This window comes from Ailuropoda melanoleuca, chromosome 1 (assembly GCF_002007445.2).
Source record: "Ailuropoda melanoleuca isolate Jingjing chromosome 1, ASM200744v2, whole genome shotgun sequence".
Lineage (NCBI taxonomy): Eukaryota > Metazoa > Chordata > Mammalia > Carnivora > Ursidae > Ailuropoda > Ailuropoda melanoleuca.
The window spans coordinates 196714541-196738252 of NC_048218.1; the positions used below are offsets into that span (position 1 = coordinate 196714541).

The 23712-nt window shown below is 40.1% G+C and overlaps 1 protein-coding gene across 1 annotated transcript in view; it reads right to left on the reverse strand.

Annotated features, from left to right (window-relative positions):
- Window positions 1-13186: 13186 nt before the first annotated feature.
- Window positions 13187-23712, reverse strand: part of DGKI (diacylglycerol kinase iota) — a 402958-nt gene continuing 392432 nt past the window's right edge. Inside the window, exon 34 of the mRNA XM_034647002.1 lies at window positions 13187-21582. Within this exon, the coding sequence (XP_034502893.1) occupies window positions 21466-21582 (117 nt within the window). The 3' untranslated portion in view covers window positions 13187-21465. The remainder of the gene's footprint in view (window positions 21583-23712) is intronic.

Here is a 23712-nt window from a genome sequence, read left to right on the forward strand (position 1 = left end):
AAAAATGATCAGAAATAACCCGTAGGAATCGAGCTTTGTGGATAGAGGTGCCAAACTTTGAGACAGGGAACAGGACTCGACAACCGGAAATGAGTCCACCCACAGAAATGCTGAGTTTGGAGGTTTATGTGAGATTCAAGTGGAGAGTGCATTGTTTAAGCAAGATTTAAAAGAAGTATATACCATGGCACAAATTGACAATTTTAAATTCACTTTTTATGTATTTTCAAAGCATGATCTAAGCCTCTGGGCCACTCGCTTTAGAGTGCCTCTCTAAAGCAGTTCACGTTAGAAGCTCTCAACCCTGTAATAAAAATCTTCCCAAACTAGAGTTTGCCCTTTAAAAGGGGGTGTTTAATTTTCGATGCTTCCATTTCCAAAGTGTAAAGGAGAAACATTGCTAATGACTAATTCTTTCATTTTGCCCCCACTTGGAAGTAACCATATTTTGGAGGTTCCTTAGATCAAAGTGATTAGAGAAACAGGAAGTTGTGTCTTTGTTTAAATAAAAACCTGGTTATCTGCTACACAAGGGACAAAGTTGCTTGCTTAACTAAGCCTTATTTTCCACCCCAAACCCCCTTCCTGAGTGCCCTTCTCTTATCCATTTAAACAATTATTCTCATGAACATTTAGTACATTTGTAACCAGATTTTTGCTATTGGCCAAGGCCTATAATTTCAATGCCTTAAATCCTGCTTGCTTCTTATTTTGTTTTGTGTTGGATGTTTGTGAGTCTTCTTTCTCGTCTTGTTGTTTTCTTTTGTTTTGGGTCCCTGAGCACACAAGTGAGAGAATCAGAGTCATCCTAACTTCTGTTCCAGTCCCCTACCCCAGCTCGTGGACATTTTTTGAGTATTGCTTTTACGTGTGCAGGGCTGGGTATCATCTCTGGTTCCTTTTATGTCACCATCTTGTATCCTGTTCTCCAAACTTCCCTTACGTGACACTAATTTTGGTCCCATCCTACTCAGATGAGTCAGGGAGAGGTTGGTAAGTAGAAAGCAGTGGTTGACTTGTGCATAATATCTAAAGGATTGGAATAACTGACTACTTAGAAGAAACTTGGCACCAATGGGAATTTTGTCAAAAAAGAAGGAGTATATTTGAGAAGTAAATACAGAATAAAGTTTTCCTAAAAACTGAAAATGTACAAGTTGATATCAAGGAGATGACTATAAAGTTGAATATTTATTTTGCAAATTCAGGAGTATGTATGTAATAACAGGACATAATCATCTTCATCTTCCAGGCACTGGGGTAAGCAATTTACAAAGATCACGTGTAATTCTCACAACAACCCCATGAGGTAAATGACTCATTATCCTTATTTTTCAGATAAAATCACACAGCTTGAGGTGGTCAAGTTGGGGTCTGAGCCAGGTCTGACCTAGAATGTACTCTGACCTTTGGCAATCATCTTCCCAGGGTTTTCATTATCTTTTTGCCACATTACATCACATTTTGATCTGTGGGAAGTGAATCATTATGGTTATTTACCTTTTGAAACTGAACTGTTAGAGAAAAATCATGATGGAATTCAGATGAGAGGATACATTTCTGTCCTCAGAATGCGGCTTCCATTTTTAGGAATAGTTATGAATGCTTTTAGCTTCAAATAACAGAAAACCTGTCTAGCAATGTCTCACATTATAAGACTTCTAGAAATCTGTGGTCTTTGGCAATGGTTCAGTGTCTCCGAGATATCAGAGCCCATTTGGTGTCTCTGCCACGCTCTTGTCCTGCCTCTCGTGTCTCACAAGATGGCTACATCTCAAGAGTGGTGCTTGGTAGAGGGTCTCTCCTTGAGTATCTCCTTCATGTGGGGGAAAAAATAAATCCTTCCAGGGCCTCTGGAAGACCCCCTCCTTGCATGCTATTAGCCATGACAGGGTCAGATGTGAACTTTCCTGGAAGAAAGATTCAGTAAGTTGGAGATATGATTTTTTCAGCCTCTGGAATGGGAGTTGGGCAGGGGAGATGGAGTTTGCAGAAGGCAGGCATCTGCGCCAACTACTACATGGCCCAGGCAGACTTTCTCCCCTGGTATGATGAATAAACCGTATTCGCATGATCTCTTCCTCTGAAGACTGAACACTCTTACCTGCATTTGCCTGGGTTTTTGTTGATTTGTTTTGTTTTGTTTTTCTAATGCTGGATTTCAGCTCCTTTATGTGTACTGAGTTCTAGCAACATTTTAGTTTCCTGTTTCAATTACCACAGGCTTAATAAAAAGCTGTTGCATGGAAAAATAGTTCTTTTCCTCTTCATCTCCATCAGGTTACTTACTTCTGCCTGTGCAAACAGTCTGTAAGCAGTTCTGTTCTGTTCCTGAGACTTTTCGTTTTCTAGTTAAGTCTCTTCAGAGTTCTTTGTTTACCTCACTGTATAAACTCAGAACCCCTTAGCAGGATCTGCTGCTAACTGGTTCGTGTTTCAAGCACTTTCTCTGTCATAACGTTTAGAACAAGAAAACACTTAGAGCCTAAGATAGACTCCCAATAAGTGATACTAAGCCCTCATTCAGCCAAATATTTTATCTCTAACAGTGGCACAAAAGATGTGTGTGTGGCCAAATGTTATTAAAGGAGGAATTTATGATAAAGATTCTTTTTCTTGACTGTCCAATCACACATCTCTTGTTGATGAATTTTTTAGACCCCAGTTGTTCCAATTCATAGTTCTTTTCCACTTCCAGGGTGGGAAGACTTGAGGAAACAACGTGCGATGCCATCCTGTGTGCTGTGTCCTTCTAGAAGCCATAATACATAGCCCACTAGTCCTTCCATATGAACCACACTTCCAATATCAGATTTATCATTAATAAAAGCAATATTTTGGGCTCTCATTTGCTTTGTTCTGTTTTATTTGTATTTATTTATTTTTAATGTCTCAACTGGCTTGGAACTTGAGCAGTAAGGTGGCGTGTTATTTAGTGACTCTTTGAACCCAATTGATAAGCAATTTGTGATCATAATTCCTTTTCTTTCACACAATACTCATCTGAATTTATACAAGCTACTTAAATCCTGAACCTTGGTTTTTCTCATTTATAAAATGGGATCATTAGTAGGTACTTACTCCAGAAGGTTGTAATGAGGATGAATAATGAGAAAATGAATGTAATGTATACTCACAGCAGATCATGGAATATAAAAGACATTCAATAAGTGGTCATCTCTTTCTGTCCTTTATATCAGAAGATGAATAATGCATATAATACAATTAAAAAGTGCAGGAGGGCCACATCATCTGAGTGTAATTAGAACCTGGAAAATATCTTTTTAGATAAGTGACCAACATTTCATAGTAAATGCGGATTGTTATATTGAAGAATAAAATGAAAATATTTATACTATTTAACAAATTTAGATTATAATTAAAAATACACACTAATTATTAACCCAAAGAATACATCAAATACTAATTTATTTTTTACATTTTGTTTCTGTTTTTCCAACAAATTGCATGACAATATAATATGCTTTATTTCACATTTTAAATCTGAAGCATGATTATATTTACAATAATATGTAAAGCTTTCATCAGTTTTCCAAGATTCCCTCCTGCCCCTTGCTATTCAATTATTCTCATTTCCAGAAACTATACCACCATTGTTCTCTATCTTTTAAAGTTCTGTGATCAGTTTCTATAATTTATTTTCCTTGTATTATGTTGTATTGTTAGGATATTACAGTTCAACAGTTGAAGATAGATGCTAGAATCAGGAATGAAAGGCTAAGTAGAGACTAATTTTGCTGGTGGTGTGTTCAAAAGCTAATGGTTCTATGCCACCTCAACTTTTGATCTACTATGAATTTGCAACCAGGGGGAAACCTGAATAGTAAAGTCTTGAATAACTAGGATATTACTGGTCAACTATCTTAAGTTTATTGTAAACTGAATAAAATATGTCATAAACAGTTGGGATCTTTTTAACCTCAAAGATCTTAAGAACCTACAGAATGGAATAACTTTTAGTAGCTTATCTAACCTCAAATTTTGTGATTCCTTGATCCCATGGCTAGAGGCTTATCAGACTGGCATACCTGGGGTTTAGAAACTCACAAATGATTGGTGTGCATTATCTTCTCCAAGAACCCAAGGTAGGTCTTCATGAGGAACCAAAAACTCCTCCAAATCATTGAGTGAGTGGTTTTTTATAAAAAAGAAGGAAGAGTGGAAGGTAGAAAGGGAAGGAGAGAAAGAGGAATGAGGGGGAAGGAAGCAGAAAGCAAAGAAAGAAGGGAGGGAGGGAGGAAAGGAGGGAGGGAGGGAGGGAGGAAGGAAGGAAGGAAGGAAGGAAGGAAGGAAGGAAGGAAGGAAGGAAGGGAGAAAGAAAACAAATAAGTTCAAGTGCCCTGAAAGCACGGGACTGCAGGTCCTTAAATGTCCATCAAGTCTTGGAGCAGAGTTCTCAATCAGGGGTCACTGAGGCCCAAATACTCTATATTAGGGAGTGACTGCAGATACAACTGCTTCTTTATGAGGCGAGAAAGTAGCTGGAAGCTATTTTCCTACTGATAGTTTCTCAGTCCATCACCTCACCTTTCCTCTCAAAGACTTGATTATTGGCATAAAATATGTCCTCTGATATGGATATAGCCATGGATCTCACAGCTTTATATGAACATTAGCAGAAAAAGTACAGTAAAGCAAACAAATTAATTCACATTCATTTAGCATTAACTATGTTCCAACGTTGTTAACAGCAGTCTGTGTCCATGAAAGTGTTGGAAACCAGTGGAGTCAACATAATGCGGATACTGGGAGAATCATGAGGCTTGAATTCTATTCCCAGTTTAACTTTTGTGGACTCCAGGGGTTTTTGCTTTGTTTTGTTTTGTTTTAATTTTCAAAGCAGAGAGTTTGAAAATACAAATAAACACCTTGTAAGGATTGTCCAACTCCACAATTCTGATTCTATAGTGTAGTATGGGCCACTTCAATGAACAAATTCAATTATTGGCGGGCTAAAAAATCATGTAACTATTCCCCCTCCTGTCTTCACTAACATAAGGGAATGGATCACAAATGGTCAAGCCAATCGGGCTTTGTCATTTCAGATACCGAGACTCTTGTTCAGTTATCCATGGCTATGTTTCAAACCGCCCAAAACTTTGTGGCTTTAAAAATCAGCAATCACTTATTTGCTCATGATTCTGCAGTTTGGACTGAACTCGTCAGGGCAGCTCTACTCTGCCACACACTGGGACTAGACCATCTGAGATATCCTGTTCAATCACACGTTGGATGGATGCCTTCACTGGGGTGGCTGAAACAGATCAGGTCTGGCTAGACATCTTTCTCTCTCTGCATGTCTCCCCATGTGGCTAAGTTGGGATTTGTCCTAATGGTGCTGTGTCCCCAGAAAGCAGACCAGAGGGACAAGCCCCAGGGGACAAGTGACTATGAAACCACTATTTGCCTCACACCAGCTAAAAAGGACATTAGCAAAGGGGACAAACACAGAGTTAATGTGGAAGGGGATTATACAGGACAATAAGATCAGGAGGCAGGGTTCATTGGGGCCATAAAATAACAGTCGACCAGAAATCCCAGTATGGGATCCCAGTATGGGATCTCTGGTTCAATTTATACTAGTGAGGAGACTGGAACAGCTTCTGATCCAGGCTCCCACAGCTTATGTTTTATTCCTTGAAAATAAAAATTACAATATAACTAATAAATTTCTGAAAGATTCATTTTTTTCTTGAGTGGAGCTATTAAATCAAGTGACCAGGACATTATTCCAGCACAAACCACATGGACGATATTTAGTATTTGTTGTCCATCCAACCTTTACTCCCTACTTCTTTTTTTTTTTTTTTAAAGATTTTATTTATTTATTTGACAGAGATAGAGACAGCCAGAGAGAGAGGGAACACAAGCAGGGGGAGTGGGAGAGGAAGAAGCAGGCTCACAGCAGAAGAGCCTGATGTGGGGCTCGATCCCATAATGCCGGGATCACGCCCTGAGCCGAAGGCAGACGCTTAACCGCTGTGCCACCCAGGCGCCCCATACTCCCTACTTCTTTTTAGACAAGGTAAATAGAATGAAAAATATGAGTTGGGTTTGGGTCAGAGCAAGAAAATTCCATTCCTTCAGTATCACCCTACTCCTGACAACCTAAATGGCCATTTTGCATTTGGTAATTAAGCCTGTACTTTTTACCAGAGGCTACTGCTAACAAAGTTGAGACTCTCACTCCTGATTGCCTCTGTCAGAGGAATGAGTGTGTCGTTGGCAGACAGAGCAGCTGTAATCTCTTCCTGCAATGAGCCAGCAGCTCATTGAGCCGGCGCAAACTGCTGCTATTGATTTTTCTATACAGATAATTAAAAACAGCTTGTATGCCTGTATTTCATACCCAACATCAGTGACAATGAAAGGCCTTAATTCATGCGAATATATCATGGTGTTCATTGCAAACCTTAGGTTTGGGCTGAAGAAGCATTTTCCTTTCTGTGGAGTACAAAACCAAACCAAACAAAAACAAAAACCAAAAACCAAGAAACAAAACAAGCAAACAAACAAAAAAAACACCCACAAAAAACCAGACATAAAACTCCAGAAACCTAAATTCAGAGGAACCAGACCAAATGTAATTCCAAAGCTGAGAATAAAAGTTATGAATAGAGGACATTTAAAGAGAGGCTTCGGGCAATAAGGCTAGACACAGAAAGTGGAACTGAACCCTATGGGTAATCTGGAGAACATACAGAATATCCCTACAGCTTATGCATTATCAGAGATTTCCACGTTATGAAAGAATCTTCCAAAGTTTGGCTCTATACCATCTGAATCTGGAAATCTGGTGATTCTCAGAAGAATAAGAAAGTTTAAAAACAGGCAAATTAAAATCAGAAAACTATCCCTAGACTTGACTAAATTGTTAATAGGGTCATGTGTGCATGCATATTAGAAGAGACAGCACAGTAGTTTCTTCTTAAACCAGCAATGCCCACAGACTGACATCATATGAAACTTGACTTAGGAGAAGCCTATGAATTTTCTTTTCCATTCTCAAGTCAAGATTTTGGGTCTATTTATTCCATATTTCCTCTCAATTTAAGTTTTCAGAATTGTACCTTGTTTATCACTGTCAAGGTGCGTATATCTTTAATTTTTAAGGCACCTTTATAAGCCAGAAGGAGTAAAAAGGATTGAGGCAAACCTGATTTAGGAACTTCCATGTCAGAGTGAAGATGATTAAGTACACTAAGTCACCTAGGTTCTGTACAGGCCCTCTCCTTTCACCTGTACCCTGCCCCACAATGCAGGGAAAGTGCAAGAAATGTGATAAGCACGTCATCAACGTAATTCTCCCTAGCATATTTTCACAGGTACAATTTATTGAGCACTTACAGTGTGCTAGGCTTTGTTCTAAGTATTTTTCCATTTCATGTCCACAAAGATCCATTTGATTGGTGGTATTGTTTTCTACAATTCTGCTGAGGATGCTGAGGCTGAGAAAGAATGTTACATGACCAAGTTCCCCCTGTCTGTAATCAGCAACTTAGGTGTCAAACCCAGGGCTGTCCCCATGGATTCAGACAATGTCAAGCTGAAAAGAAATCCCATAACCTAACTGGATTGGTCAGTGAAGGAGAAACATCCTTCCTTGTTATTACCATGGCTGCCATGTAGTTGTAACACCTAATAGTTACAAAGCATTTGTGCTCCATGTAAGTTCTGGTTCTTTCCATCTGTATGAAAATGAGCTAATTATCTTTACACCTCTGAAAGGATAGCCTGTAGAGTCAGGGGGCTAGCCACCTGTGACCTACTGTACTGATCTCTGAAAACACGCACACATAAAAATTCTCAAGGGTGGGACCCATAGATTCCTTATTAAAAAGGCATTTGTTTTAGATTTTTAAAATGCTGACCAGTTATGAATGCTATGGCAAATAGTGCTCAGACAATATATTTGGGGGATAACTTTAGTAATGTCTTCCAAAGGGAGGACCTTGAATGGAGATCATTTTGAAGCTTTTTCCTTCTTTATAATGACCTTCTATTAAAAGGTTCCCTTCAAGGGCACCTGGGTGGCTCAGTCGGTTAAGAGCCCAACTCGGTTTCAGCTCAGCTCATGATCTCACGGTCATGGGATTGAGCTCAGGATTGAGCTCAGTATTCAGCTCTCTGCTCAACGTGAAGTTGGCTTGAGAGTCTGTCTCCCACTATCCCTCCCCCCAGTCTCTCTCTTTCTTTCTCTCTCAAATAAAATAAATAAATAAATAAATAAATAAATAAATAAATAAATAAAATCTTAAAAAACAATCCCCTTCAGAGAATCTTACTACTTGAGAGAAGAAAGGGGCCCTCTGGAGACCATCAGTTGTATAAGCTTGTTCTACTGATGAGGAAAGTTGGACCCAAGCAGAGCAAGAAACACAGCTTCTCAGGAGCAGAGCTGGGCTGGAATCCAGTGCATTCTCTCCTGCTATAAACATCTCTTTGTTTCACCCCAGTAGCTCCTTCAGGTGGCATCTGAGGCATTTGGACATGTTATTGCAATACAAGTTGCAAATGTGGAGCCCCGGAGCTTTGGTGAAGTCTCTCTGTCACAGTTAGTTGTGTGATTTTTTTTTTTTTAGATTTTATTTATTTATTTATTTGTCAGAGAGAGAGCACAAGTAGGGCGAGCAGCAGCAGGCAGAGGAAGAAGCAGGCTCCCTGCTGAGCAAGGAGCCTGATGCGGGACTTGATCTCAGGACCCTGGGATCATGACCGGAGCTGAAGGCAGATGCCCAACCGACTGTGCCACCCAGGCGTCCCTAGCTGTGTGATATTGATCAGCATTTTCAATCTCTTTGAAACTTGGTTTCCTCTTGTGCAAAACGAAGTTATTCAACATGCTTTCCAGAGTCATTTTACTCCCATAATGTGTGACTCTGTGATTTTAATGTATTGGCAAATTAGTTTCTACTTTTCACAAAGCACAGAGGCCTTGTTTTTCCTAAGATTCTCCAGATTTCTAATGAAAAATATCGCAGGCAGAATCCCAAAGACAAACTTTAAGTAAAAGACAGACATTTTCAGACATGCAAGAACTCAGAGAATTTATTTCCCTAGTGCTTAATTTTAAGAAGTAATTTGTGACTATAGTCCAGCCAATCAAGAAACTAAGAAATATGTGAGTCAAAAGTGATAAGACAAATGCAGGGGCACCTGGGTGGCTCAGATGGTTAAGAGTCTGCCTTCGGCTCAGGTCATGATCTCAGGGTCCTGGGATGGAGCCCCGCGTTGGACTCCCTGCTTGGTGGGGATCCCGCTTCTCCCTCTCCCTCTACTGCTCCCCCTGCTGGTGCTCTCTTGCTCTTTCTGTCAAATAAATAAATAAAAATCTTCAAAAAAAAATTGATAAGTGCAGAAGTCTAAAGAAGAAAAGCCTAAGGTGATAATTGTACAGCATGATAGGAAAAAGTTCATCAGAATTAGAGCAGGAAGCCAGTAGACTCCAAGATGCCTTCAGAAGGAAGAATGAAATAGATTCCAGCATGACAAGGGAGATCGATGGTACTAGAGACGTAATGAAAAAATTGTGTGTGTGTGTGTGTGTGTGTGTGTGTGTGTGTGTGTGTGACATTATTCAGGCAAGAATGAAATCTTGCCATTTGCAACAACATGGAAGGAGCTAGAGAGAATAATGCTAAGTGAAATAAGCCGAAGAAAGACAAATACCATATGATTGCACAGATATGTGGAATATAAGAAACAAAACAAAGGAAAACAGAGAAACTAAGAAATAGACTCTTAACTATTATAGAGAACAAACTGGTGGTTACCAGAGGGGAGGTGGGTGGGGGGATGGGTGAAAGAGGTGAAGGGGATTAAGAGCACACTTACCGTGATGAGCGCCAGTGATGTACAGAATTGATGAATCACTATATTGTACACCTGAAACTAATATCACACTGGATGTTAACTATACTGGAATTAAAATTAAAAACTTGAAAACATAGAACAAAATGCACATCTGTGACAGGGAATATAGCTAACAGAAGTTGAGAAGTGGAAGAAGGGACAAGAGACGGGGATGTGTTAAGATTCACATGAAACCTTCATGGTGATGGCCACTGGGGCCAGAGTGGGGAGGAAAAGGGACCAGAGTGGGAAAGCAGGAGATTTGTAATGTTTTGTTAAGAAATAAAAAGCTGTGGGACGCCTGGGTAGCGCAGTCGTTAAGCGTCTGCCTTCAGCTCAGGGCGTGATCCTGGCGATGCAGGATCAAGCCCCACGTCAGGCTCCTCCACTGGGAGCCTGCTTCTTCCTCTCCCACTCCCCCTGCTTGTGTTCCCTCTCTCGCTGGCTGTCTCTCTGTCACATAAATAAAATCTTTAAAAATAAAAAATAAAAAAATAAAAAATAAAAAGCTGTGGCAGAGTAGATGGTAGGGGTGCGGTGTGGCTGGTGGCAAAGGACATTATTCCCAGCCAGGTCGAGCACTGATCGTTTTTCCTTCTAAGCATTTGGGATGGTTCTCCAAAGTTGGGGGAGGGGAGGGGTTCTCTCTCTCTCTCTCTCTCTCTCAGACACACAATGGCAAGTGTTTTACTGAATGCCTAAGTGAGGGGGGGATCTCTGCAGATCTGTGGGGTTCTCTCTCTGGGCAGTTTCCCAATACTCTGCTCTATAAGCTTGAGTTTGGTTGGTCTCCCCAGCTCAGGAAACCTGCCAGGCTCTGCCTGAATTACCCTTCCCCGAGCCACTATCTGCAAATTCTGAAGTCTGTAAAATGGCATAATCCTGCAGCTGACCACCATCTCTTAGGGATCACTGTCTTTTTTTGCCTAATGCCCAGTGTCTTAACAATCACTGTTTTATATATGGGTGTTCTTTATTCGGGTGGGAGGGTAAATCTGGCCTTTGCTAGTCCATCTTGAAAGAAGAAATATATATGTATATATATGTGTGTGTGTATATATATATATATATATATATACATATTTAACTTCTACCTTGTCAGGGATCCCTTTTAGTTTTTGCCTTGTCTAACAGCCAATCTTTGCTTAGTTCCTGATGTCGAAAACCTAACTTAACCACTGTTAAGGACAGTACTCACACCAACTACATCTAGCAGCCAGTAAGAGAAGAAAAGAAACTAGATATGTTTCTTAATTTTTATTCTGTACATTTCCACACAATTCACAATACAGAAAAAGTGTCCAAAAAGTAACTGCAACTAGTCAATTTCGTTTTCAGAGGTTAGTTCAGTCTCCCAAATTAATTCCATTGAAAATCTCTGTAGAGCAACACAGTGATCAAGATACTTTATATAAATAGGAAATGCAAGAAAATTAGGGAAAAATACTTTATGACTTTATTACAAAAAACTCCATTCTTCCCTTCCCCACCCCCCCTTCTTACCCCCCCCCTCCATTTCATATTTTCTGGGTTCCACTTCACCTGGAAATAAAACTTCATCAACCTACTGCCACAGCTGCTAGTTTTTTTGTTTTGTTTTGTTTTTTGTTTGTTTTTTTTTTTGTTTTATTTTGTTTTTTTTTTTTGGATTCCACCTGTCAGCTGGCAGCTTTGCAAAAGCATGGCTCTGGGATATGATAGGGCAGAATCAGAAATCATGAAAGAGCCCTTTATAACATGACTGCAACTCTTCATACAGATGTAGCCTCTGAGAGTGAACTACCCACAGCCAAGGGTACTCTGGATGCCCAAGAATCTTTTCCCACTCAGAAATCAAATTAAATGAAATACATTCATTTGTATGGAATTGAGATTGTCCTCTGTTCCTTAACTCTTTACGGGAATGGTTTTCCCCACTTTCAATCAGCTGTGATCCATATTATATTCAGATTCACGGTTGTCACTTAACCACTGGTAATAAATAAATAATAATTTTAAAAAAACAGACTAGCTAACCTTTACTGAGACTAATTCAAACTCTACCTTCTCAAAGACGTGTGTTGCAAAATATTCTATTGTGCTAGAATATTTTATCAAATATTCTATTGTGCTAGGATATTTTGTCTATGAAAATTCTGAATCTCATTTCCCAGGATACCAAGAAACCCACACTTCCCAGCCCACAATCAGGATGTTAGCAAGCATCGATCTGAGCTCTAGTTGCGTTGGAAATTAGGCATGCGGTCAGAGCCTCAGTCCAACCAATAAGGAATGGAGGGCAGGAAATGAAAAACTGTGTTAATAAAACCCAAAAGGTCAGGAACTATTTGGATTCATTTTATGAGGTGCAGTAAATATCAAAGCTGGATAGTACCTTGAAAGTGATAAATCTTACAAACGTATCTCACAGAGTTACCCACAGATTTAAAACAAAATATAGGGTAAACCAATTTAGAGCTGTCATCGGTTTATTTTTACAAGTAAAGATAATTTATAAACATCTCCTATTCTATAATTTTAAGAAGAAATGTTACATGTCACCCCCAAAATAAAAAAAAAGTTAGTCTTCGATTTTTTAAGGATTGAATATGTTTAGGCTTATGAAAAACCCCTAAGTTGTCCTTATTTCTCTCAAGTTTTACCAGAGACCATCAGAAATCCTTGGACAGGTCTAACCTCCTATGAGCACAAAGAGAAACTCCTTCAAGAAAAAACCCAGTCCTGAGGAAAGCGCCATTAGAAAGTTCTATTATAGGGACCCTCTCCTCCCCTAAATTCCACACATAATCTTCTAAGCTGCATAGATGGAAAATTTCATGATATTCCTTGAAGCCACTTTGAACAAGTTCAATCTTTTTCTACATCTTCTGCATTTGCTTTTCATGAGGATCAAAGTTTGCTGAGAGTAAATATTATTCATGTGTGGGTTGCCATGGCAATTTGTGTGAAAACTGGAGCCTTATTACTGTACTACTCTTCAGAATCCTTTTTCACATGTCTCTGCTCTTCCTTTACCTTCCCAAGCCAGGGGCAAAGGTGAGGTGGGGGAGAAGGTGGGGTGGGAGCATTTTCTGAGCAGGATTCCAGAAAAGAGTCCATTTTTAAAGACGATCTCAACGGTGCCTTTCATCAAGCCAACCTGAAATCTAGGAACTCAGGTCTAATTAGTAATTAAAGCTATAACCCACAGGGCACCTAGTTGGCTCAGTCAGTTAAGCGTGGAACTCCTGGTTTCGACTGGGGTCATGATCTCATGGGTTGTGGGACTGAGCCCTACACTGGGCTCCTCACTCAGCAGGGAGTCTGCTTGAAAGATTCTCTCCCTCTGCCCCTCCCCCAACTCACATAAGCACGCGCTCTCTCTCTAAAAATAAATACATCTTTAAAAAAGATTTTAAAAATGGGCTTTAAAAAAACTATAGTCCACAAACACTACAGCAACTTTAGTCTAGTGATAATAAGATTAAGTCCTACTTAATGGCAATAAGTCACAAAAATTGTCTCTACACCTCTTTACCAGAAAATAGAGATCTGCCCCTTCTCCAAGCCCCAGCCACAACCACATACCCCAAACAACAAATGGGTAGAAAGTAGGAAAATGAATACTAGGTCCTTTTTTTTCTCTTTAATTAGTGAACTTGTGACTGTTAGTAGAAACACATCTTTCTCAGGAGATTTGGAAATTGGTTAACAATGGACAAAGAGTTATATGTGTTATATATACATGTGTGAGTGTGCGAGTGCGCGTGTGCACAGTGCAAGTGTGTATATAAGCAAAGCAAATTGTTTTAGGGTCATGAAATACCTGCTTCTCAATGATCTGGGATATATTTGTAATGATTGGTGTTTTTACAAAAAAGCTTTAATTGCCATCTACATGGCAGGAACCTAGAGAGACTGAAGGCTCTAAATGAGTTCTGCCTGAGTCCAAAATCATAGAAATCTAAAACTAGAAAATATCACATAAATCTTTTACTCTAAGGTCCCTCACAATTAAGGAAGTGCTTTTGGTGTTTCCTCATTTGGTTAATTTTTGCTTAAATACTAGAAAAAAAACCCCTAGCTGCTATAAGTCACTTTGTTTTTCAGAAAGCCCCATCCATTTTTCTGGATGTAATGTTTAGGAAAAAAAGAAATCCTTCTACAAGTAATAACGCCACCTCCTTTTCATGTCTGTTCTGAACTCTTCTGTCCTTGCTTTCTTCTGCAAATTGCCCTAGAGAACTTGAATCTCACCTTTCTACTTCACCTGTCTCCTCCAAACTTTTCCGTTCCTGATCTAACTTTGTCCTCTTCCCAGACCAAACATCCTTCTCCTACATAGTCACTGATCTGCGCATTGAGATGCCTAATAAAAGATGAGATCCGGAATTGAAGACTCTCTCCGGTCTGTTTATTCTTCCCATTTCAAGGTCAGCAGAACTTCCCACAGGTGTATCAGACTGCTGTGTATGTGACGGTAGGACAGACATAGCTTTGCATGTCCACCCACTTAGAGCAAGAGTCTTGAATGGCAAGCCCATTTTCAACACTTTTTGGTACAGAATTCTAAAATATTCTAATAGTGACTTCCAAGGAGAGAAGACAGTATGAACATTTTTAAATGTTGAGAATCATAGAGAAGCCAGGAACTCACCCTCAGGGTTAGCGTCTCGTGAAATCCACCCTGGCACCAAAACATTTGACCTTTTTTCCCCTTGAACTTTGCTCAACTTGATAAGCCTCTGATAGCAAAAACTCTTTTTAACTTCACAGTTTCCCTCAGTTCTACCCAACTCTTGCTGTGGGATGCTAAGTCATTATCTTTTCAAGGAGGCACCTTCTAAATTATGGAAATCTGCCTGATGTTAAACAGCAGCGAAGGCAAGGGTGGGAGATGTTATTTCTGGCTGCGGTTCTACCATTTACTATATGAATCTGTGCAAGTTGAATTCACTGTGTTGAGATGTGGTTTCTTCATCTAAAATGGTCTGCATGATCCACTTCGTGGGTTTGCACTGAAGCTCAAAGGTGTCACAAGGGCATCGAAATGCTAAAACACGAAAATTTTAAAAATTCCTGAAATTGTAATAATACTATAACAGGAAGCAGTATAGATTGGAGTTGTTTAAACTAGTTTCTATTGAAAGCTATATGTGTTTCGCTAAAAGATTGAGAAAGAAGATCGTTTTGGTTGTTCCCACCACGAAGGGATCCCTTTCAGATGCCATGTGGCTCAAAACATGAAAACTCCGGAAAACATTCAGAATCATCACTTATCTTCATGGGGGAGCGCTCCCTAGCAATTATCATGCCTGCAGCAGAAGCAAAGGCATTTTCCATGACTGTCTTTTGTGTCCATTTACTTGGATCCCAAATATCTTTTAGGCAAGATTTTCTTCTGTGGTTGTAGTAGATTACGTTTAATTGTGAGAATATCAAATCACAGCACTTTTTTACATTGGATGGACAGTAAAACCGATTTCTAATATGACTTAAGACTGCCTAAGAACATTCATCAAACTCCGTGATGTTTCTAGAAGCATTTTGGAGTTAGTCAGACCTCTTAGTATATTTGCTTTATACTAGCTCTTAAATTCAGGCTTAGCTGGTTTAAAATTCTTTCAGTGATAGCCAAAAGTCATTTCTTCAAGATTTTTGCTCTCACTGTGATGTTTTAAAGATTAAAAATCAAGATTTTAATAAACTCTTAAAAATGAAGCCCTGTCATTCATCATTCCAAAAAAAAAAAAAAACTTAAAAATTCTCAGCATCTGATTTCAGCCCCTCCAGGGGTCAGGTAGCCTCTGTTCAAACAGTCCCAGGCGCTGAATGCACATAATACTGTAAGGGTGCCCACCCCACTATTTGACAATATATATATTTCATTGTTGTATTCAGTCAAAACCCACTGCAAATTTTGCCTATTGCTTCTAGTTCTATCCTTGAGAAATAGCATGAGTTTTAGCTTTTATTGGAGTCATATTTCTGTCTCATCTTAAAGTCTTGGTTACAAATACATTTTTAAGAACAAGACCAAGACCCTTAAGGAAATGCAAAATATCATTTCTTTCATATTCATATTCTCATTTCATATTTCAGAGAGCTTAAACATCGCTGGCTGAAGAGTGTCTGGCGCGATAAAGGCCTGATGTACTCCCTAGTGCATGCTTCCCTGGTACCCTGTGCTCCCACGCAGAACTGATCCTATTGGAATCTGCCTTTTCTCCGAGGCTGCCAGCAACATAAAGTCAAGAGTTTTGGCTCTTGCTTTCACTCTTAGATCCTTAGCATGTTGCCTGCATCAGACTAAGGGATAAATTATTTTTCATATAAATGATTAAATATACGAATGTCTGCTTGACTCATGAACATATGATTGCATGCAGAATGCCTGAATACATATATAGACTCTCGAATCTGTCTACCATGAGGATAACATTCCATATTCAAATCTCTACTTTAAATGGCAATGCTGCAACAGCCTAAGAATTATTTTTTCTTCTTTCTTTTTGGGACCAGGTCAGTGCCATGTGTCCTGGGAGAGCGGGTTTCCCAAGGGCACTTGCCCTTGCTTAGTTCCTATTTTCAGGCTTCTCCGTAAACTGTGGGGAGACAGCCTAAAGTCTACAGATGGCCACTAGGGGTATAACACATATATAATCTAGTCATCTAGGTGACTTAGGGGAGCACGTGGTTTACGTCACCGACATGGAAGAAGCCGCCACGATTGTGGAGCCCACAGTGAGGCTAAGATCGACGCGTGCTAACCTCTATGGCAGATGGCTTCTCAGAATAAGGCATGTTGTAACCCTGTAAAATGATCAGTCAGTGGACATCTAATTGTTCTTCAGGATACTTGTCCAGAGGTTAATTTCATTCTGATCCACTTTGAGCAGAATACCTGGGGAAGATTTGGGTGTCTGTATGACAAAATGACTGAGGGTGGTGGCCGAAAGTCCAGGAGGACTCTTGCCATGGTCAGAAACTGGAGGGACTAAAGATGAGTGAAGACCAGGGCACAGACAGGGACAGGGCCAAAGTCCATCAGAGAGAGCAGACAGAGAAAACTACAACAATCAGCTGAATAGGGAATTCAGAGAATGAGAAAGTAGAGGGATTCAGAGAAGGTTCTATGGAGACCAGGGCAGAAATGATTTTATACAAATAAATGTTAAAAAATCATTAGAAAAGTCTCTCATTTAATAGATGTTCTACTTTTTTTCTTACCTAAACTGAAAATAATCCATTTAAGTAGAGCAATTAGTTTTATTTGATGGCTATGATGCATCATTTCAACAACGATCTATCTTATTTTTAAACAGCACGGCTGAATAAAGGATGGTGCTGTTTTCAGGGATTTTCATGAGCTACTCCTCCTGGAAGGAAGCCAAGCTCCTCAGACCCCAGGCCATACCCAAGTTCCTACACCTTCCTGGCAGCAGCTTGCCCTCATTAAATATCATTAGGCAATGTATGGAGTGTTCGCCCCTGCAAACTCAGCCTTGTAAAGTGGAGTGAGCATGACAGAGAAAGCTCTCCATTTGAGATCCAAAAATAGCACAGACAAGTCCCTGGGCTCAGGTAGGTCTCATGCTTCATGGAAGGAACATAAACAATTTTAAGACCTCTTGGTCATGGATTTTATGACACAGGCAATGGCAAACGCCATGTGCACCTGGAGTGGCTGCAGTAAGAGAACTGAGCTTAGCAGCAGGAAAAACAACAAAGAATAAATGAAAAATTCCTGTTAGCTTGTCTTTGCCTGTTGGTGTGAACTATACATAGAGAGATGATTAGCATGCTTCTAAAATGTTTTGTCTACTGGAAACCTAAGCAATAATGTGTGTAGGGGGTATATATATATGTGTGTGTGTATATATATATGTGTGTGTGGATATATATATCGACACACACACACACACATATGCACACAAATAAATACATTTCTATATGTGTGTGGGGGCCTGTGTGCACAGAGTCTTTCTGACATGACGTATAAGCACAATGTTTATCAGTGTTAACACTGTTGATCTCTGGGGAGTGGGACTCAGGCCACTACAACAGCACAGAGGAACACCTTGACCTTGCCTGTGATTTTCATCTGTGCTATCAGAACTTTTTTTAAAATAAAAAGTATGCTCTACATTTATGATTAAAGAATCTAAATATTTGAAATAAAATTGACATGTAAAAAAATAAAACTGCTGCCCCACATATTATAAAACACAGATATTATGAGAAGTCTAGTAAAGAAATGGTTACAAGGTCCAAAAACAAACTGCCTGTTGAGTATCTCCCAACACAAACACATCCCCCTAAGCGCTAAGGCCTACTATGATGGGTTAGGGAGCAATGGGGTGCATGAGGCTTTCCATCAGCAGTCACTAATGTCATGGCTGTGCGCTCGCCAGCTAAATTCTCTTCTTCAGAAATCACATGGGCTTTAGGTTATAGCCTCCAAAGAGGTAACCAGAACTCTCAGAGCAAAATTTGCGGCCATGGTGTTTATTTCCTCCTTGGCTTCTGTTTTTTATCAGTCCTTGAATGTGATAAAGCACAGCTTAACTGGGTTAAGCTGGGTTCCAAACTGGGTTCTATTTCATTAACTGCACTCCTGGAATATATGGCTCCAAAAATGACTACTTTTAAGGTTCTATAATGTTGTCTTGTAATAACTCTCCATTTCTCATACCCCTCCCCGTCAACCGAACCCACAAATGGAATTCCGGAGCAGACAGCCCCAGCCCATGAGGGGCTCCTCCGTGCCAAACACAGAGGACTGGTTGCTAAGCCAGCCACACTCCAGTACTGTCTCGGGAGGTTTTGTAGAAAATAGTATTTCTAGAAGTATATAGCTTTATGTCTTTTAAATTAAACGTTTGTGGGTTTGCAGATACAGACCAGGGCCAGACCACTGGCTTCTACCCTTTCCGATGGCCCATTAAAGGGGATACTATATACTTGCGCTCAGCTGGAAACTCCTGGAGCATACGGCGCCTCAGCTCTTTCTGAAGCCCAGAAGTGTCACATGCAGTGATCAATTTTAAAAAATGATACAGGAGGTAGGTTTAATATTGAATTCATTAAATATGTAACCGTTCTATTCATTTTTGATGTTCTTTTCTTGGAAAACCCAAGTCCTGAGGGTGTTTGCTTTTTCAAAGAGATATTTGCCTTGGTTGTACATAGTTTCCCATCCATAGTGTAGAAATTTTTTTTTTTTTTCTGGCTTGGAATGATTTCCAAATGTACCAGAACCCCTACAGTAGTCATTACCTTATCTATTTTCATACCAGGAATTTACTTGTGACTTCAGTTGGACCTATTTGAATTGGCCCATAGCCATCTGTACCCTAAATTTTCTCTGGGCTGCTTTGAAGCATCACAAAGAAATATGAGATGGTAGTTGGTGAAAATAGTCCTTTATCCCAGAAATGGCAGCTGGGTAGCCGACTGTGTGGCCAACTGTTTGGCTCGATCTAGGGAATGGAAGGCACCTTTCAAAGCCAAATTCCAGTCTGTTTTAAGGATTATATTTCTGTCATCACAACATCTCTCTGACAGTCCCACCAACTGAAAAACTCCCAGATGAAGCCCAATGATTAAATTCTCCTGGAGCCTATTTTTTCCAGTTTCTGGAAACAATCTACTGCTGTCCTCCCTACCTCACCATAAAACCCAAGAGATAATTCCATTTCTAAGACTGATAGATGGAAATAGATTACTCATAACCAACTTACTCTCCCACAGCTGGAAATAACACCAACAATTTGATTTTGAAACGGCTAAAGAGATACTTAATCCCCGTCCACGGAGAAGCCATTCTTCCTTAATACGGTACTCATATCTGTCCTCTCAAAATGATATGTGACCAAAATACGGTTCAGGTAAGCAATGCGTCACCACCGGACCTTTACATTAAATGTAGAAGTACGATCATTTATACGTTCACATGCAGAGACACTAGGGAAGCACTTCGCTTGTGTCTAAGAGCAAAATGCAAGAAAGCTCAGAAGACATCAGTTTTAGTCTGAAACAAACCTGGATCACCCAGTTTGATTTCTGACTGATACCCAAGTCAAGTAGACCTCTTCACTGAAAGTTAGGAGCCTTTTCCTCCCGTTCTTGTAGTGAACACAGAGTCCCTACTAGAGGGACCTGTAAGTACCAACTGATCTGTGGTAGGATTCGAAGCTGTAATTCCAATGCCAGAGCCATATTTCTGGCTAGGCTCCCACAGTGGTTCTGTACTAAGACTCTCCTGGGAGGGGAAAACAGAGAAAAGAATAGAATAATACTACCCTGTACGTAAGAAATGGGGTTGCAGTGCTATCAGGTATGACCTTGGGACCTGACAAGTAAAAGGTGAGGTGTCCATTGGAAAGATCCAGCCGTCCTGGAAATCCGTTAGTGGAACTCATAAAACAAGGCTTCGTCCTTGGGACAAGGCTTACTCGGGGTAATGAAAACCAAACACTTATAAGGAAAACCTAAAATGGGCCCCCTCTCACCACTGCACCCAAGAGTCTCTACTTATTAGCCTCTGTGCAACACGCCGGTGACTGTTTCCTTGCTTAAGTGAGTTATTTTGACATATGTTGCTATTTTGCATTGGCTGTTTTATTTCAAGTCAATTAGCCTGCTTTCTATTATCACTAGAGAAAGTCTAGAAGTAAACGCTGTCACAGTGCTCCAGTTCCTGTAACCACAGTCCCCACACATGGTTTTCTGCTCAGCAACTTCAACTGCACTTAAAATCCAGCCGTTCGCCAAACCAGCCGTGGGCCTTCGTTTAATCCTTTGCTCGTCTCTTTTGCAGCAAAAGGCAGAGATGGCTACACGTAGGCAGTATGCGGCTGTGTAAACAGCCCAAGCTGAGCCAGTCCTTCATGGCTATCAGCAACAGCCCTGCAACCAGGGCCACCCCCGGGGTTCCCTCCCATGCCACCTCACCATACCTCAGAGATAACAGCACACAAGTTGACATTATCCATGTGGCACGTCCCAGCTCCTACGTAATGACAAGGGGTTAGGGAGGGAGGGGAGACATGCAAACAGTCGCTAATAGTCTCGGTATATTTCGTCTTGGAAACGGAAGCAGCTTTACAGTGTGTTTCTGCAGGACATCCAGCGGGTTTTCAAAGACCTCCAGAGTGTCTTGCGGTCTTCAAAGACTGAATGTAAGGAGAGCAGATCGTATTTTTGTGAATGATGGGTAGTTGCAGAATTGTGTGGTACAGAGGAATCATGAGTGTATAGGGGGAGGAGGGAGCAGTGCCATTTGTACGAACATCCTTTGAATCTCGAAAATAAATTATACAGGTGAACACAGAAGTTCATGCTACTTGCTGGAAGCAATAAGGATCAAATTTTGTGGAACGTGTATTCCACAAATTTCCAGGTATCCTGCCTCTTCCTCAGCGGGCTATCGTGTTCTGTTGTACATCCTTAACAACCGTAGCCCTTAACAACTGGTGGCATGGTCTCAGATAGACTCTTGCAGAGAGAGACAGATGTGTGGATTCCATCACCTTCTTCCAGGGGAGCTGCCCGATCGCCGGGAGGCAGAGGTGATATACTCGCTCAGGTTCTTGTTGCCATCTACCAGGGTCAAACAGCAGTTTCCAGGTCCTCATGGCCAATGATCTTATAGTTCTGGCGGCTTTCTAGGTAAGCAGCCAAATCTGGGTCTCCAGCCTGCTGTGCTCGGTCTTGAGGGGTCTTACCCTAAAGGTGACAGTGGGAAGGAAGGAGACACAAATACTTGGAATGAGATTTTTTTTTTTAAATCACAGAGGTATTCAAAAATGACTCACCAAAGGATTTTTTCAAGCTTATGGCTTTAGAGTTGACAACACACTTTCAAATCTATTATCACATTAAACATGTGAGGTAGGTAAGTTTGAGAAAAAGACACAATCACTCGACAGGTGGGGATTACATCTGAGGAAAGGGGGGTTCAGAGTAACTGGGTCCACAGCAGGAAACAGTGTGGCACAGTAAGTTAGGGAACCCCGATTCTTTCTGAGAGAAGAGGGAGAGAAATCACTGAACAGAAAAGTAGGAAGTAGGCATTTGAACTTCCGGTGCCAGATTCTTCCGATTATACTAAACTCTGGGAAGCAGCAAGTAGAAAATGAGAGGACTGGATGGTTGTAAATGATCTAAAGATGTCTCTTTGCTGGTTTCAAAGTCTTCAGTTAAGGTCTCCGGACTCAAAACTATCTCATCTTTCCAAAAAGTGAGCTAATTTCTGACTATAAAAGTGATGGATCTTGATTAAATAAACTTGGAAGAGCACAAAGCATAAGGAAGAAAATAAAAATCACCAATAATTGCTATACTACACTAAGATAACTGCTGTTAACCTTCCACAGAGTAGCTATTTTTTGTCTTTTTCTACAGCTCTACACATAAAAATTTTTATAAATCGAAAACAACACTGTGGGGTACCTGGGTGGCTCAGTCAGTTAAATGTCTGACTCTTGATTGCAGCTCAGGTCATGATCTCAGGGTCCTCAGATCCAGCCCTGTGTTGGGCTCCATGCCCAGCATGGAGTCTGCTTAAGTTCTCTCTTTCCTTCTCCCTCTGCCTGTCCCCTTTTATGTCATTCAATGTTCTTCTACCCCATCTTAAAAGATTGTATCATTTCTTGCAGCCTACCATAGTGCCCCATGTATATTTGTACACCCACATGATATTTTTGGAATGAGGTCAATAAATAGAATTTGGCAGTAGAGGGAAGGAAGGTCTCCATTCTCTTGAATGCATATAGACATTACCTAACATTCCTTGAAACTTCTAATTTTTGTTCAGTGATATGGCTTTATCTATTTAAAAAGGACATTAAATTCGAAAAGGTGGAGGCATAATCATTGTATCAAAGAAATAGCTCCATGTATAAATGCACACAAGTATTACAAAAATTATTGAAGGTTTCTCAGCCTCCATCTGAGTCCCTGCAATGGGGAGTGTCAAGCTCAATTAAGCCTGCTCCCTGTAGCTTACAAGGGCATGTGAGCAGAGGATAAAAGGAAAGTAACAGTGGCTCTGGATTCTTTCTAAAATGTTACTTATTGAGCTGAGATTTAATATTGAACCACTAGCTTAAAGTTCCTATAGTAAGATTTTCTAACTCAGTTTACAGTATTAGTAGACTCTCTGGTCTTCAATATTAATGAGGTTGGAATTACTGGCTTCCAAGTATTGAGAGGTGGACTGGGGTGCACCTTCAGTTTATTTTTAAAGGAACTGTTTTCCATCAAGAGAAATTCTCAAGATATTGCTTCTCTCAAAAAAAAAAAAAAAAAATCTAGGAAAAGATCCAGTCGTAATTATCATGTTCTGCTTTAACTTGGCATAAAATTACAAAATGGAAAAATTAACAGATTTCCCAAAAGGATGAAGCATAGACTGCTTCATACCGTAAGACCTCAAGAACACAATGTTGGGGGAACGTAAGCATTCTACAATAGCATCAATAAATAGTATGACAACACAGACTTAAAAAAAAATGAGAAAAACCAGGCATACTTACATGTGAAGAGAGATCATTAAAATTTTAATAGTATATAGGTCTAAAGTGTGAGATTTCTAGGGACTTTTATCTTTTTAGATATTCTTTGCATTGCTAGCGTTTTCCATAGAAGAATGCACTATATTTATAATCATAAAAATAATGAAGCTGTGTTTTGAAAAAAAGCGTGGACGTACTTAACACAAAAGAGGAAGCAATCTCAAGGCAGGTCCAGCCCATTGATCTGAAACTCGGATAAAAAGAGCAATCTGTAGGAATAGAGGGTACATTTCTCAATCTCATAAAAGCCATCTATGAAAAGCCTACTGCAAGCATTATT